General features: G+C 40.1%; 3 protein-coding genes across 8 annotated transcripts in view; 2 read left to right on the plus strand and 1 right to left on the minus strand.

The window, feature by feature from the left end:
- Positions 1-17,981, plus strand: part of trmt10c (tRNA methyltransferase 10C, mitochondrial RNase P subunit) — a 112,564-nt gene that overhangs the window by 26,868 nt on the left and 67,715 nt on the right. The window lies entirely within an intron of this gene.
- LOC127643624 (tripeptidyl-peptidase 2-like) overlaps positions 1-17,981 on the minus strand; it is a 72,206-nt gene that overhangs the window by 17,343 nt on the left and 36,882 nt on the right. Inside the window, exon 29 of one of the 3 annotated variants that reach the window (XM_052126414.1) lies at positions 575-743. The exons of 1 other annotated variant lie outside the window; for it this stretch is intronic. The gene's annotated coding sequence lies outside the window, so the exon portion shown is untranslated. Of the gene's footprint in view, positions 1-574; positions 744-17,275 lie in introns of those variants that run through there. One more of the 3 variants, XM_052126413.1, reaches the window with a different exon arrangement.
- LOC127643639 (uncharacterized) lies at positions 2,839-14,186 on the plus strand. 2 transcript variants are annotated; one of them, XM_052126436.1, is made up of 8 exons: positions 2,839-3,035; positions 3,172-3,234; positions 3,341-3,480; positions 4,916-5,033; positions 5,118-5,945; positions 7,365-7,522; positions 7,667-7,790; positions 11,160-14,186. In XM_052126436.1, exons 2-8 carry the CDS (start codon positions 3,174-3,176, stop codon positions 11,624-11,626), a joined length of 1,896 nt encoding a protein of 631 aa, XP_051982396.1. In that variant the 5' UTR covers positions 2,839-3,035; positions 3,172-3,173; the 3' UTR covers positions 11,627-14,186. The 2 variants fall into 2 exon arrangements, with proteins under 2 accessions (XP_051982396.1, XP_051982395.1); XM_052126435.1 differs by lacking the exon at positions 2,839-3,035 and having other exon boundaries at positions 3,061-3,234.

Here is a 17,981-nt window from a genome sequence, read left to right on the forward strand (position 1 = left end):
TTATAATGAATTGTATGCTGAAAATTCACATTGGAGCAAAAATCGTATTCTTAAGGAGAATTAAATAATGTTTTCTGTAAAAATATCTAAAAATCCTTAAAAGATAAATACTTGAGTACGTGACTTTAGGCCGTGCGGGCTATTGCTTAAACATTATATTGAACTTCTACATTAATTTTGGGCTACTTTAATTGGTAATGCTGCTTTTCTAAAGTTTTTCTAAAGATAAACACAGTAATATCATGTTAGAATACTATTTACATCAGTAATATTCAATTAAATGTGTTTCCATTGGGATGTGTGTTGGTGCTCTGGAGGGTGATCTTGACCTTTAACCTCTTCAAATGTGTGCCGGCAGTTTTTCAGTCCTTCTCAACACAAACTCACACACTTGATCCGATTCTCACCCACACCTATCATATCACTTCAGAAGACATGGGTTAAACGACTAGAGTGTTACGGATTGCTTTTATGCTACCTTTATGTGCTTTTTGGGGCTTTAACACTCATGTCACCATTCACTTGCATTGTAAGGACCTACACAGCTGAGATATTCTTCTAAAAATCTTCATTTGTGTTCAGAAGAATGAAAGTCACATCCAGGATGGCATTTTCATTTTTGGGTGACTGTCCCTTTAAGAGTCTTCTGTCCAGTTGTGTGTATGACTAGCAGCACGTACAGTTAATACATGAAAAACATGTTTCCTGCGTTGGTTATTCTCAGGGCGGCAGCTCATCAGGATCTGGTGATTTACAGAGATATCTCAGTAGCATGACATTAGCCAAACACACACATGCATCCAAACATAATGCACATATAGAGATAACTTCCTCGCCTGGACTGTCAAACAGTGTAAATGTGTCTCAGTGATGTCACCACAGCAAAACATCAACCCCTACATGGTGAAGGTGTTTCATAGCTCAATGATTCCACAGGGTTTGAACAATCATTTATGAAACCGGAGAAGATACGGAGAGCATTTGGTGCTGCTTGGATGCGGGACAGGGGGGTAAAAGCAGCTTCTGGAACTGCAGTGAAATCATGTGCGTTATTGAGTTTCCCTTCTGCAGAATCCATTTAGTGCCGTTCATACCACCCGCCTGCGCTCATGCACATAAAGAGGAATGGAGACGGATCGTAAAAGGGTGAATCTCTCAAACATTGAGACATTAAACATTTTGTATAATGTAAATGAAGCCCGTTTAGGATCATTCAGGACAGATTGTTTTGCAATGTGACAATGATAATTAAACACATTTTCTTGTGAAATTCATCACTGTAATGCATTTATGTAGTAACTCAAAGACATTATGATCAATTAACATCAGCTTCAAGGGGGTCCAACAACATTTATTAAAGATTTGAAGGAAGTCTGTTTTATGATCATTTAAGATGGGCTTTCTTGTTTTTTGCAAGTGACATTATTTTCATGCCAATTATTTTCAATTATTTTTTTATTAACGTAATGCATTTAAAAAGTAATTATTGAAGCTTATTCAGCTTAAAGTCAGCACAACAAAACATTCTGTAGATATCATTCAAAATTTCTTTTTTTTTTTAAATATATATATATATATTTATAAAAAGATTAGGCCCATTTTTGGAATATTTTTTTTTTTTTTGGCAATGAAGCACATACGTTAAATTTAACATTTTTATCTTTTTATTTTTTGTTATATTGTTTGTTTGTTTTTTGCACTATGGTATATATTTTTTTAATAATATATATATATACTTTTTTAAGTTTAGGCCCATTTTTTAAATATTTTTTCTTTCTGCAATGTGACTTTTCTTTTTTTTGTTATATTGTTTTTGTTTTTTGGGCAATGAAGCACATACATTAAAATTAAAAATGTTATTTATTTTTTTGTTATATATATATATATATATATATATATATATTTTATTTATTTTTAAGTTTAGGCCCATTTTGGAATAGTTTTTTTCTGCAATGTGATTTATTAATTTGTTTGACAATTAAGCACATTTTATTTTTGTTATATTGTTTGTTTGTTTTTGCATGATGGTACTGACAAATAAAGGTAGAAAAACTGCTAAAATGTCAATAAATTAGTCATTGCAAACAAATTCTATAAATAAATAAAACAAAACATTACGTATATATCATTTAAAATGTACATATTAAAAATGTACATATACATATATATATAATTTTTTTAAGTTTAGGCCCATTTGTTTAATAGTTTTTTTCTGCAATGTGCCTTTTTTTTTTTTCTTTTTTTGACAATTAAGTAATTTTTTATTATATTGTTTTTTTTTTTTTTTTTTTTTTTTGGGCAATGAAGCACATATGTTAAAATAATAAAAAAAATATTTATATTTTTTTTGTTATTTTTTCTTTTTTTAGTTTAAGCCCATTTTTGAATAGTTTTTTTTTTCTGCAATGTGACTTCTTTTGGGGCACACACATTAAAATAAAACATTTTATATATTTATAAATAAAGGTATAAAAACTGCTTGAATGTCAATATTTTAGTCATTGCAAACAAATTCTATAATTCTATATATATATAATGTTTTAGCTGGAAATGATCTAGAAAGTTTCGTGAGATTTATCCAAAAGTAAAATATTTGTGCAATGAATATCCGCAGATGAATGAATTCTAGAGATCCAAATAGAAGTCGTATCATGTGACCGCTATAGGAGGAGAACTGCAGACTCCCTCGAGTCAGTCTAATGTTATATCCCTTTACATATCACATATCTGTTTATCAAAACGCTTGATAACAAGTTAGCAGCGAGACAACACTCTGGATGAGCTTGATTTTCTCAAGGGAGCAATAGTTCATCAACGACCTCTTGGTGCCAACAAAAGCTTCAGCCGTTTTCCTCATATAGACATGCTGTTTTTTACTCTGTTTGTGGATGTGAGCGCCGTGGCTTCATGAATCTAAAGCTAAATTTAGACCTGTCAGTGTGTGATGAAGCTGCTGGGTTATAACTGCGCTGTCGATGCTAAAGATGCATTCACAGGAGTTTCCCTGGATTAGAGGACAAGACACAAACAGTAAGGTAATGCTCACCTGTGCATGTAGAATGACTCCTCGAAACTACAACAATCTGAATATTCTGAAGCCAAAAGCATGCATTCAAGAGGAAAGAGAGTAACCGATTTGTGCTTTACCATGTATGTGTCCTGTATGGGAAGATATGGAGAGGGTACGCACTTGGGAAGACGAGGATACAGACGGAGACCAAGAAAGACGAGACGGTTGGTCAAATATATGAACGTCAAACAATCTCCGGAGACATCCGTAACTGTGAATAGAGCTCTCCATCTCTGAAGGTTGATGCATGTGTTTTATTATGTGTTTTAGGAGATACAGTTGTGGTGTGTAAGAAAGACTGGCAGCCCAGTGTGCTGTCCACTATTGAGAAAGAGACTCACCATTACGCTGGTCATGAGATTAAAGTCTGGGAATCACTCGACTCATTTGGAGCCACAATCTGGCCAGCAGTGAGCAAATCTATTCATTTCACATTTGAAAGAATTTGACTTATTACTGAAGGTGAAGTGTGTTGTTATTTGGGTGTTGAAGGAATATTCTGGATTCAGTGCAAGTTAAGAGTCATCAACAGCATTTGTAGCATAATGTATCTCGACTCGTCCCTCCTTTTATTTAATAAAACAAAAATCCCTTTTCCACTATTGGGCCAGAGCGATCCATGGCCAGCCAGGGCCAATAGCTTCGGACCCCCGAGCCATGAGACCAAAACCGATCTGCGTTCCCTCCATCAAGCCAATAACTCTAAACCTGCCCATAACATGCCATTCAGGTGCCAACGTCACACATCTCACCCATTTCACAAGCAAGAGGGAAGCTTAAGATGAATGTTCTGCACTTATATAGCGCTTTTTTAACCTTAGCGGTATTCAAAGTGCTTTTCACTGCGTCTCATTCACCCACCAATGGTGGCAGAGCTGCCATGCAAGGTGCCAGTCTGCCATTGGGAGCAACTTGGGGTTCAGTGTCTTGCCCAAGGACACTTCGGCATGTGGAGTCATGTGGGCCGGGAATCGAACCGCCAACCCTGAGCCACAGGCGCACCAACAAGCAGAGCAGGACTGGATTGGTAATCTGGCATTTTCCCGGTGGGCCGACGCACTTTGGGGCCGATCAAGGGCGGACTGGCCAAAGGGAGAACCGGACCTAAGCTGAAATGAGCCGCCGTCTTATGCAGAACGGGCCACAAAACGGCTTCTCTTCCCAGACCACCCCCTGAGGTATCATGTTATCTAGAATATTGAATTTATATTGTTTGTAAACATTAGCAAGCTAGCAAGTTAGCGTTGACAACTCACTGACTGTAACTGGGACGATGTCCCCATACGCCATCCATGATCTCGAACCTTCAAGTTCTTTCTTGAGGCACTGCTTTGTACAATGCGGGTTTAAACGGATTGTGCCCACATTTGGACATTTTTCACCAACCTGTACCGTTGGGCACTGGATCCACAACCTGACAAGTTTGACCAAACTCAACCTTTCATATCGACTCCGCCTCAATCCCCAGTTGGCCTTGTTTGGCCCGAGGGTAAAACGATGGGCCAAAGGCCACTGGCCCCAAGAAAGCCCCGAGTAGGCATGATGAAGCCCCAGAAGTGACAGTGGGAACACAATTGGCCCTGGCACGCCCTCATTTGCCCGATAGTGGAAACGCGGAACTTAAGCGGACAGAGAAACTTACAATGGGGCCAATTTTTGGAGAGTCTAAAAAAGGCAAAAATGTAAAGGTTATATTTTTATAAACGCACTTGCATTAATTATTCTGTTAAAAATTGTCATTTTTACCATCGTTTTTGGGTCTACGGTTACACTTCACTTTTAATCATCTGTGCATTTGTTGGAGACTGCTCATCATCATAAAGTATTTTCTGAATTCAAATACAGGCACTGGCTCTTTGTCACTATCTTGAATCTAATCAAGCGACAGTCAATCTTCTCGAGAAGGCGGTGCTGGAGATCGGAGCCGGCACTGGTCTTGTGTCCATTGTGGCCTGTCTATTGGGTCAGTAGTACTAAAGACTCTACGGCTTGTTGTTCACAATATATATGGTTGTGTCATCCTTTCAAAGTGCATAATCATCACCAGGCGCCTGGGTGACGGCAACGGACCTGCCTGAGATCCTAGGGAACCTGAGATGCAACCTGTCGAGAAACACAAGGGGTCGCTGCAGATACACACCTCAAGTGGCGGCGCTCTCGTGGGGTCATGACCTTGAGAAGACCTTCTCTCGTTCGGTCTACAAATATGACTATGTAGTGGCAGCTGATGTGGTGTATCATCACGACTTCCTCGCAGAATTACTGGTCACCATGCAGCACTTCTGCCAGCCGGGCACAACCCTCATCTGGGCCAACAAGATCCGTTTTCAATCCGATCTGGTGTTTACAGATAACTTCAAAAAAGCCTTCCACACCACCCTGCTGGAAGACAACGGAGAGGTGAAGATTTATTCTGCCACCATGAAAGAAGAGAGTGGACTATTGATGTCAGAAGTAACCGAGGAGGTCATGATGCAAGAGAACAAGGTGGAGATGGTTGTCAAGGACGAGTCAAATCAAACGTCTGGCGAGATGAGACAGGAAACTGAGGTTATTAATCTAGAGAACAATTGTGAGGAAATACAGACGCTAAAGATGTTGGAAAATGGATCATTCATGCCAAGGGAACTTCTGACGGATCAAACATTTATAGAGGAGATTCAAGATCATGCACAGCGAGAAGCCTTGGTAACGGGGCAAGGTTATATGCAAAATCAGGTGGAAGCATTAAAGTCAGAAGATCTGAACAACATCAAAGAGGAAGAGGAGGAGGAAGACTATACAAACTGTGAAGCTGAAACTGAGGAGTGTGAAGATGCTGAGAGCTTCACTGAGATGGATTCAACAGATGAATCACTTTCAGAACAGAAATCAGGTCAGTAATTCCAATTATAACTATAGCATTAAGCAGCAATTACGTGATCAAGCACTGGAAAGAGACACCATCAAATAAGAATGACCAAAACATTTATTTAAGAATCAAAAATCCAGCAACCACATTGCCCCGGTTGCTAGGAAGGGTCTGGTATCTCAGCAAGTATTGACGCTGACTTTCACACCTGGAGTCATGAGTTTGAATCCAGGGTGTGCTGAGTGACTCCAGTCAGGTCTACTTAGCAACCAAATTGGCCCGGTTGCTAGGGAGGGTCTGAGTATCTCAGCAAGTATTGACGCTGACTTTCACACCTTGAGTCGTGAGTTTGAATCCATGGTGTGCTGAGTGACTCCAGTCAGGTCTCCTTAGCAACCAAATTGGCCCGGTAGCTAGGGAGGGTCGGGGTATCTCAGCGAGTATTGACGCTGACTTTCACACCTGGAGTCGTGAGAGTGACTCCAGTCAGGTCTCCTTAGCAACCAAATTGCCCCGGTTGCTAGGGAGGGTCTGAGTATCTCAGCGAGTATTGACGCTGACTATCACACCTGCAGTCGTGAGTTTGAATCCAGGGTGTGCTGAGTGACTCCAGTCAGGTCTCCTTAGCAACCAAATTGGCCCGGTAGCTAGGGAGGGTCGGGGTATCTCAGCGAGTATTGACGCTGACTTTCACACCTGGAGTCGTGAGAGTGACTCCAGTCAGGTCTCCTTAGCAACCAAATTGCCCCGGTTGCTAGGGAGGGTCTGAGTATCTCAGCGAGTATTGACGCTGACTATCACACCTGGAGTCGTGAGTTTGAATCCAGGGCGTGCTGAGTGACTCCAGTCAGGTCTCCTTAGCAACCAAATTGGCCCGGTTGCTAGGGAAGGTAGTCACATGGGGTAACTTCCTCATGGTCACTATAATGTGGTTCTCGCTCTTGGTGGGGCGCATGGCGAGTTGTGTGTGGATGCCGCGGTAACAAGCCACGTGTCAAGATGCGCAGGTTGACGTCTCGGATGCAACCGCCACCCGGATTGAGCCACATGAGGACTTTGTGTACATTGGGAATTCCAAATTGGGGAGAAAAAGGGGAGAAAACAAAAAAAAAAAGAATCGAAAATCCAATTGGTTTCCAAAGTTTTGTGCGGGTATGCATTTATCTTGGCATGTGCCAAGGATTCAGAGGGCAAAGGAATTACATTTCTAGACCACATGGTTCAAAAGTTATAAGTAATAATACTAAATAATTTTGAGATGGTGGCGCTATTGAGTTTGACTGGGAGACCCCAAAATTGGCATAGTGACTTTTCAGACCACCCCAAATTAGTGTGCCAACTTTAAAATAATACAATTACACTATGCCCCATTGGTGCTCGGCCCCCATTACAAATAAACAATGAATTTACAGTGGGACATGTGCAGTTGTTTTGTTCTTACAGAGGACAGTAGCTCAGAGAATGGTAAACAACAGGACTTCAAGAGATCGTGGGTACCCACTATTTACTACAGCATCGAGAAAGAGATTCACCACTTTCTAGGACAGAAAATCGTAATTCAGGAGTCCATCGACTCATATGGTGCTACCATATGGCCAGCGGTGAGTTTAATGTGGCATTACTGGAACTGTAATTGAAAGCACATACTGCAGATACTGTTAGATTTAAGAATGGACAGGAATTGTGCAATCAATTAATTAATTCATCCAATGAGATAATTATGTAATGTGTCTCCTTTCATATAGGCTCTTGCACTTTGTCGATTCTTGGAGATGCCACAGGGCCGGCGACAGATTAATTTACTCGACAAATCTGTACTTGAACTTGGAGCTGGAACCGGTTTACTTTCAGTAGTAGCCACACTGTTGGGTAAGTCTGTGTGTTACGACAATCCTTAAGGTAGTGTTTCCCAACCCTGTTCTTGGAGGCATACTGTTTAACCTGCTGATACGCAATTGCCCGCACGCGGTGGTGACGTCACTCTGCTTACATTTAATATATAGTTTACCGTCTAGAAATGTAATTAATGTTAACAGATTATACATCTTTTCTAAGGGTTCAACATTGATATCCGATCTCTGTTTCACGATAGTAATCCTCCAGAAACAGTAATTGAGTTATTTGTGCAGGAGTACAAACGAAAACGGGACTTTTATTATGAAAACATGTGATATAAAAACGGGACTTTTATTATGAAAACATGCGATATCAAAACGGGACTTTTATTATGAAAACATGCAATGTCAAAACGGGACTTTTATTATGAAAACATGCGGTATCAAAACAGGAGATTTATTATGAAAACATGCAATATCAAACCGGGACTTATTATAAAAACATACAAATATCAAAACGGGACTTTTATTATGAAAACATGCGATATCAAAACGGGACTTTTATTATGAAAACATGCGATATCAAAACGGGACATTTATTATGAAAACATGCAAACAGGACTTTTATTATGAAAATATGCGATATCAAAACGGGACTTTTATTATGAAAACATGCGATATCAAAACGGGACTTTTATTATGAAAACATGCAATATCAAAACGGGACTTTTATTATGAAAACACGCGATATCAAAACGGGACTTTTATTATGAAAACATGCGATATCAAAACGGGACTTTTATTATGAAAACATGCGATATCAAAACGGGACTTTTATTATGAAAACATGCGATATCAAAACGGTACTTTTATTATGGAAACATGCGATATCAAAACGGGACTTTTATTATGGAAACATGCGATATCAAAATGGGACTTTTATTATGGAAACATGCGATATCAAAACATGACTTTTATTATGGAAACATGCGATATCAAACTTCTTTAGACGTGACTTTGAGAACATTGTATTTCTGGGGTGTCTTGACACTTTTATTATTGTTTATTTACATTATAAAAACATGTTCAGCGCAAAATATGTCCATTACTATAAACTTCAGCTTCTCTAACTTTAATAAATAACAACAAATATTAATTCTGACACTTGGGAAATAAAGTCCAAAGTGTCTCTTTCAAACGACACTACACCTGTGTCCAAACTCCAAAGGGTCCCCTTAAATACAACCATTTCAGTTCAGGTCATATTCTTGGTTTGTGCTCAAAAAGGGGCGTTCATCAACAGGTTAATCTAACACACTTGAACTCATTAGCTCATTAATGGAGTACTCAAAGATCTGCAGTTGTACAATGGTCCCAGGGTTTGTTCCTGGCAGGCAGCAGATTCCGTAACCACGCCCCCATACCTAATCCTGAGCAGCCTGTCAGGAACAACTCGAGACACATTCATTCCATGGCATCAAAGATCTCAAATGGAGGTGTAAGTTCAGGGAGACGTCCATTATGTGTACCATAGGTGTGCCTTTAGGAGAAGTGTTGGGAAACTCTTATGGCTTGGTCACATTTACCATTGCACCGCAATGTCATCTCAATGAGAACCTGTGCGATCGGAATTTTGCCTTATAAAGCTGCGTACACACTGGCAGCGACATCGCGTGCGACAGCGACTCCATCCCATTCATGTTCAATGAGAGCACAGCGACTTCCGGCGACACGAGCTGTCGCGACCGTTGGCGACTAGATGTGGGCGTGTCCAGCGATGCGACAAAGTTGAGACAAGTTCAACTTTATTCAAATGAAGAGCGACTAACGGAAGCGACAGCCAATAGGAGAGAAGACGGGAGAGCTCACGTGATCCTTCTCTCTCTCTCTCAGCTCCTGCAGTAACGGAAAGATGGATGAAAGGCTAATTCTTGCTGTTAGCAATGTTCCAGTGCTCTATGATATGGATATGGTATATCCAGCCGCAGCTCTTGCACCAGCCGGTGGTACTCGCCGTGCTGACTCCGAGATTTAATGGTTTTGTGGACGCAGACAGACCGTCGTTTACGTTTTCGGCGCAGATAAACCGCCGCTATGGCAAACAGCACGCCTTGTTTCTCATTCATCTTTGATATAAAGCATTTTATGCACTGATTCCATTTATATTTAGTCTTTTCCCTCCAAAATGTTGCTTTTAGCGCCAAGAAAAGGGATTTGCTGTCAACAGCTTAAAGTGGCTGGCGGTGAAGTCGCTAGTGGGTGTTCCCACTACTTGTTGCCTAGTAACGTTTATAAATGACATTCACGGATGTCATTCCATTGCTGTTGACAGCGAATCAGTTTTCTTGGCGCTAAAAACAAACATATTGGAGGGAAAAGACTAAATATAAAACGCAAACGCCGGTCTGTCTGGGTCCACAAAACCATTAAATCTCGGAGTCAGCACGGCGAGTACCACCGGCTGGAGCAAGAGCTGCGGCTGGCTATACCATATCCATATCATAGAGCACTGGAACATTGCTAACAGCAAGAATTAGCCTTTCATCCATCTTTCCGTTACTGCAGGAGCTGAGAGAGAGAGAGAGAGAGAGAGAGAGAGAGAGAGAGAGAGAGAGAGAGAGAGAGAGAGAGAGAGAAGGATCACGTGAGCTCTCCCATCTTCTCTCCTATTTGCTGTCGCTTCCGTTAGTCGCTCTTCATTTGAATAAAGTTGAACTTGTCTCAACTTTGTCGCGTCGCTGGACACGCCCACATCTAGTCGCCAACGGTCGCGACAGCTCGTGTCGCTGGAAGTCGTTGTGCTCTCATTGAAAATGAATGGGATGGAGTCGCTGTCACGCGATGTCGCCGGCAGTGTGAACGCAGCTTAAGACTTACGGTGGCGAAGGAACTTGTCACGTGGGGTTCAAGTTTGGCCAATAGGAAGTTGCTTGGTGTGGCACCTCTGTGTGGGCGGTACTTCATACCTTCATTCTAGGGTTGCCACCCGTCCTGTAAAATACGGGACGTCGATTTACATTTACATTTATGCATTTGGCAGATGCTTTTATCCAAAGTGACTTACAGTGCACTTATTACAGGGACAATCCCCCCCAGAGCAACCTGGAGTTAAGTGTCTTACTCAAGGACACAATGGTGGTGACTGTGGGGATCAAACCAGCAACCTCCTGATTACCAGTTACCAGTTATGTGCTTTAGCCCACTACGCCACCACCACTCCACTTTTGTGTCCCATATTTAAGCTAATTAGATGGTGTGACAGCTAAATCGTTCAAGAGTGACCCCCACGTGCTAAAACGTGCTACAACTCCGGAAGTGATCAGGTTAAATGTGACGGAGCCTTTCGGTTTAAAATGTTTACATATTTGTATCTTGCAAGATCATCAGTAAAACTGCTCTTTAGGTGCCAAACTAACCGCCACGGATTTACCCGAGATTCTGAGTAACCTGACATGCAACATCAACAGGAACACAAGAGGGCGCCGGAGACACGAGCCACTGGTGAAGGAACTATACTGGGGTCACAAGCTAGAGGAGGACTTTCCCAAAGCTACACACCATTATGATTATGTGTTGGCAACGGATGTGGTCTACCACCACAGCTACTTGTCTGAGCTGCTAGTCACCATGCGTTACTTCTGCACGCCGGGAACGACTCTCGTCTGGGCTAATAAAGTCCGCTACGCCTCCGATCTGGGCTTCATCGAGGATTTCCAAAGAGCTTTTAATTCTACATTGATCATTGATCTGGATGATGTGAGGATTTATGTAGCAACCAGCAACACATCAGAGGTGGAGGATGACCAAGAGGCGAATGAGGAAGAAGAGGACAAGGCGGAAAGCAAGAGGAAAGACGAAGTCAGGCAATAAAGAAATCCCAAGAGAGTCTTTGACATGCTAAAGCCAGTTTAGTTCTTATAAGAAAAGGGCAAACTCATCTAACAGGTTCGTTAGGAAGCGTTTGCTTTATGCAGCACTACAGTGACCTCAACGTTTGAGGTTTTCTTCTCGCTAGTCATGAAATCATAAATACAAACACTCTGATCCCCCACAGTCTCCCAGAATGACCTGCGGTGAAACCGATAATGGTTTTACAAGGTCATCATGCACAGAGGTGGGTAGTAACACGCTACATTTACTCGGTTACATTTACTTAGAGTAATTTTGGGGGGGAATTACTTTTAGAGTACTTTTACTCTCACTCAAGTAAATTTCTAATGATTTTTTTTAACTTTTACTTCGTTACAACAGGCGACGTTCCTGTCGTTACATTACGGGGTTTAATTTTAATTAATGCGTTAATAATTAATTATTGAACGGGATTTATCATGAGCATTACCATACCACACCATTTTGGGATGGGGGTTTTCTCCCAATTTGGAACGCCCAATTCCCAATGTGATTTTAAGTCCTCATGGTGGCGTAGTGACTCGCCTCAATCCGGGTGTCGGAGGACGAATCTCAGTTGCCTCCGCATCTGAGACCGTCAATCCGCGCATCTTATCACGTGACTTGTTGAGTGGGTTACCGTGGAGACGTAGTGCGTGTGGAGGCTTCACGCTATTCTCCGCGGCATCCACGCACAACTCGCCACACGCCCCACCGAGAGCGAGAACCACATTATAGTGACCACGAGGAGGTTACCCCATGTGACTCTACCCTCCCTAGCAACCGGGCCAATTTGGTTGCTAAGGAGACCTGACTGGAGTCACTCAGCACGCCCTGGATTCAAACTCACGACTCCAGGTGTGATAGTCAGCGGCAATACTCGCCGAGATACCCAGACCCGTCATGAGCTGTATTTACCCTGCGCCCTCGCGGGAGTACTGGAAACTATCACTGCTACTTCGGGCTGATTAAGGCAGGGAAACATCCTTAACAGGTGGATTAAACTGCCTACTGTATAAATCCATAAACATCCTAGTAACGTGTAAATGCAGATGGCGTGACTGACAACTGGAGTGTGAACAGACATGTGTCATTTCCCTACCCTCATGTTGTCCCGTGTGACCTGTATTCTGTGGAACACAAAATATGTTAGATGGAAAGTTAGGGACTGACCATCTCAGTCACCATACACTGAAAGTAAATGGTGACTCAGGCAAACATTGTCATTCGTGACTCGAGTACTCTTTTAATTGGATACATTCTTACTCAAGTAATTATTTCTATTAGTACTTTTAATTCTACTTAAGTAATATTTAATTGTACTTTTTCCCGAGTACAGTTTTTGGCAACTCTACCCACCTCTGAACATGCGCCACTTCTGCCAGCCGGGCACGACTTTTATGTGGGCCAACACAGGACGTTTTATCTATCCGCCTGAAAGCCGAGTTGCATTCACGAGGATCCGCGTTGACAGAATGAGTGCTTTTGAGGATGAAATAATCATAGAAATTTCCCAAGATTGTCAGATTAGTGACATCAAATCTTAAAAGATATTCAGAGTTTCGTATGAGGCACGTAGCAGAACGTAAAGCTGATGTCCACGAGTAGAGCTGCATTTTCTGCTTTGTTTAAATAGTTCTGACTAACTTATTAGTAGTTATAACCCCACCCCTAAACACCCCGTAACAACAAAACTGACTGTGATTGGTCGCTTCACAATGGTCTAAATGGGCAGTTCTTGACCAATTGAAGCGGCTATAGACTCCAGAACTATACTGCAGTCATCGGTCCGGCTACGCGAGACCAGTCAGACTTTAACTTCAGGCAAAGTCCAAATTTTCCAATTTACCCATGTTTATTGCTATAATAAAGACAGAGGCATCAAAGACGTCATCGAGGGCTTTATTTAACGACTGGATGCTGATAGTAGTTGACTGGTCCAATTCTATATTCGTATATATCAACAAGGCCTCATGATGACAAATATGTGTCATACTGAAGGATGCACAAAGGCTTTTGTTCACACTGCCAGACAAAATATGATTTTTAGACATATCGGACTCCAAACAAATAAGTTATTAGTACTCAGAACAGCAACTCGGTTTGGCTGATTTCAAGATGTCATTTAAAAAACAAATCCAACAAAGTCATGCAGACAGATTGTTACTATAATACTTTACACAAACATACAATAAAACTCAAACGCAATTTTACAAACATAAAGTGTGGGCATCCGTTACTGCATAATTATTAAACCATTTATTAAACAATAGTTTGGGGAGGATGTGAACTCAAGTGTAGCTCCTTTAACTAGAATGTGTTCTAGTATATTGCATTTGTTCATTAACAAATAAAATGTAGCAAAATGTTAGTACATAAACAAAGTTTAACAGTAGAAATGTAAAACACTGAATAAATTGTGCTTACCTTGTGGTGATGTAGCATGTGTACTATGCATGTAGCATGTGTAGTGTGCATGTAGCATGTGTAGTATGCATGTGTAGTATGAATGTAGCATGTGTAGTGTGCATGTAGCATGTGTAGTATGCATGTAGCATGTGTAGTGTGCATGTAGCATGTGTAGTGTGCATGTGTAGTATGCATGTAGCATGTGTAGTGTGCATGTAGCATGTGTAGTGTGCATGTGTAGTATGCATGTAGCATGTGTAGTATGTATAGTATGCGTGTAGCATATGTAGTATGCATGTGTAGCATGTGTAGTATGCATGTAGCATGTGTAGTGTGCATGTAGCATGTGTAGTGTGCATGTGTAGTATGCATGTAGCATGTGTAGTATGTATAGTATGCGTGTAGCATATGTAGTATGCATGTGTAGCATGTGTAGTATGCATGTAGCATGTGTAGTATGCATGTATAGTATGCATGTAACATGTATAGTATGTATAGTATGCGTGTAGCATGTGTAGTATGCATGTATAGTATGCATGTAACATGTGTAGTATGCATGTAGCATGTGTAGTATGCATGTATAGTATGCATGTAACATGTGTAGTATGTATAGTATGCGTGTAGCATGTGTAGTATGCATGTGTAGCATGTGTAGTATGCATGTATAGTATGCATGTAACGTGTAGTATGCGTGTAGCATGTGTAGTATGCATGTATAGTATGCATGTAACATGTGTAGTATGCATGTAGCATGTGTAGTATGCATGTATAGTATGCATGTAACATGTGTAGTATGTATAGTATGCGTGTAGCATGTGTAGTATGCATGTATAGTATGCATGTAACATGTGTAGTATGCATGTAGCATGTGTAGTATGCATGTATAGTATGCATGTAGCATGTGTAGTATGCATGTGTAGCATGTGTAGTATGCATGTATAGTATGCATGTAACATGTGTAGTATGCGTGTAGCATGTGTAGTATGCATGTATAGTATGCATGTAACATGTGTAGTATGTATAGTATGCATGTAGCATGTGTAGTATGCATGTAGCATGTGTAGTATGTATAGTATGCATGTAGCATGTGCACTGAACAACACTTTTGTGCACATTGGCATTAAAAGAACCGTATTATTTTATAATACTTAAATTATGCAATACAAAATTTGTAACATCTGTTGTAGTCAATAATAAAGTTAAAATGAGCCTGTGTGCAAAGAAAAACAAAACATTTATTTCCAGATTATTTTATTCAGAATCTTTGTCAATGACATTATTCAGTACATTTACTGTGATAACAAAATAACTGCCTGTTACTTTCAAAATGTCTCACGAAGAGTTAATGAATATAAAATAACATCTTCATACTTGTACATGAAATTAAAATTACTTTAAAATATTGGCACTACCTACAATCATTTTATACTTTATAAATAGAAGACATCCATAAATATATCTGCAGATATTCAAGGGTCTTTGATATGTGACTTCCTGAAGAAACCCAGGGGTGGACGGTTTGAGGATGGTGAATATTTAAGGCCATTATTGTGAAAGAACCTGTCGTTTGAAAAGCCATGAGCCCTGAACATCAACACACAACACAACCGAACGCACAAACATGAAATAAACAGACAAAGATCCGAGATTTCCAAGCCGTCGGAGGAACAGTTGAAATGAAAAAAGCAGGAGGCATCCCGTCAGGAGGTATTTGTTCCTTTGACACTTGTGTATACGTGTAAATATATAGCATGAATCGCTGGCTTCATTCCTTTTGAACATCCCTCTTTCACCAGAGAAAGGAGAAATGATCTACTGCTAATGTCCAACTGATGCGTCGAGATACACAAGATGAAAATCCACATTTAGACAATAAAAAAGTGTGATGATGCTCTCATTGGCGCAAACACACCAAAACAACAAACTCAGAATAAAAGTTTGCATTCAGACTCTGCAAAACAGAAAACTAAACATGGACGACTTTCATTTAAAGGGACAGTTCACCTATAAATGATAATTCAGTCATTGTTTACTCACCTCAGTGTTGTTATAACTCTATATGACTTACTTTCTTGTTCTGAACACAAAGGGAGAAATGGTGAATAAATGTTGTGCTCAGTGATGTCATACAATGGCATTTTATGGTGACACCTCTTCAAGCTTCAAAAGAACACAAAAGTATCATTCAGAAGTCTAATTAATTATTCATGAGACTCATGATTGTTATGATAAGATTTGATGAGAAACTGAAATCTGATGTGTTATTTAGTGTAAATGTTCACTGACCGTTGATCTCCTGTGTGTGTTCATGATAGGACACGAGAGCAACAGTTCACACACCCCTCACGACATTGGGGCGTTCAAGAGAAAATACGTTTATCTAAACACAGTGATAGTGACAACAGAACACAACTGCACACAAAACACAGAACAGAACTTACTAAACATGTCTGAAGAGTTTGTAGTCCAAGAATTGATGCATTTCTATGCCCAGCCTTATTTTATTTAATGGATTACTCATAAATCAATCAGAAATATAGAGGAGCTACAGGATGCCACAGTTACACTGTGTCCTAACCTGACGGCAAACGACACGTGATAAAAGGGATATTATCTATAATAATCAGAGGTTTTGTCCTAACCAGCGGTGACGAGTGACGGGACATTCTATCCATCACTTGTTTTCTATTTTCGGCATCGTGCGGGTAACTCTGTCCTCTGTGAACTGGCACCGGTCCAAAAACTCTCTATAAAATAAGGCTGGGCATAGAAATGCATCAATTCTTGGACTACAAACTCTTCAGACATGTTTAGTAAGTTCTGTTCTCTGTTTTGTGTGCAGTTGTGTTCTGTTGTCACTATCACTGTGTTTAGATAAACGTGTTTTCTCTTGAACGCCCCAATGTCGTGAGGGGTCTGTGTGAACTGTTGCTCTCGTGTCCTATCATGAACACACACAGGAGATCAACGGTCAGTGAACATTTACACTAAATAACACATCAGATTTCAGTTTCTCATCAAATCTTATCATAACAATCATGAGCTCATGAATAATTAATTAGACTTCTGAATGATACTTTTGTGTTCCTTTGAAGCTTGAAGAGGTGTCACCATAAACTGCCATTGTATGACATCACTGAGCACAACATTTATTCACCATTTCTCCCTTTGTGTTCAGAACAAGAAAGTAAGTCATATAGAGTTATAACAACACTGAGGTGAGTAAACAATGACTGAATTATCATTTATAGGTGAACTGTCCCTTTAATACAAAAGTTCAGCCCTACTTTATTAGAACTTTACAAGAGTTTTAAACACAATAAAATGATCTTTGTGTTGTTATAAAACATGCATACATTTGACATATACTGTATATACGGGTGCATCTCACTGAAACTGTCAAAAACTTGTCCACGTCATGTTTAAACCTAAAAACTAAAGAGAATATTTTGTATAAAAACAAATTAAGTCTAAGATGTTTTGCATTGTGACATTTTTTTCATGACAATTAAGCAAATTTTTCCCACTTATTGTCATTACTTTAATAAGAATAAATAATGCTTATTTTAATGGTAAAAAGTGCAATTCTGTCTGCAAAGGCAAAACACAGTAACTGCAGACGACTGAAATCAGGTCTCTTAAAATGTGCTTAACTGTCATGATAATTATCTGACCATGCTTAAGGGTCCAAAAATGTTTTTCTTAATGCAAAATGTAAATTCTTATTTAGTTGTTGATTTTGGGGTTCAATATGTCCTGGACCGGTCTTTGAGAGATTCACCCACAGAACTGATTTATATCATATTGCCTTAAAGTTATAGATGTGAGTTACATTAATGTATATATTTGTACTCCAGAACATTTGAGATCCGCAGGAAGACAAACATCATCCGACTCAAATGCTTTTACTATATTGTTTCAAACAACA

The sequence above is a fragment of the Xyrauchen texanus genome, chromosome 5 (genome assembly GCF_025860055.1).
Source record: "Xyrauchen texanus isolate HMW12.3.18 chromosome 5, RBS_HiC_50CHRs, whole genome shotgun sequence".
NCBI lineage: Eukaryota > Metazoa > Chordata > Actinopteri > Cypriniformes > Catostomidae > Xyrauchen > Xyrauchen texanus.

Bases quoted from the DNA above. Each gene is read 5' to 3' on its own strand.
- LOC127643639 (XM_052126435.1), top strand. From the start codon at position 3,153: ATGTGTCCTGTATGGGAAGATATGGAGAGGGTACGCACTTGGGAAGAC. The intron at 5,034-5,117 runs GTCAGTAGTACT...AATCATCACCAG, and splicing joins CATTGTGGCCTGTCTATTGG to GCGCCTGGGTGACGGCAACG. The intron at 7,523-7,666 runs GTGAGTTTAATG...CCTTTCATATAG, and splicing joins GTGCTACCATATGGCCAGCG to GCTCTTGCACTTTGTCGATT.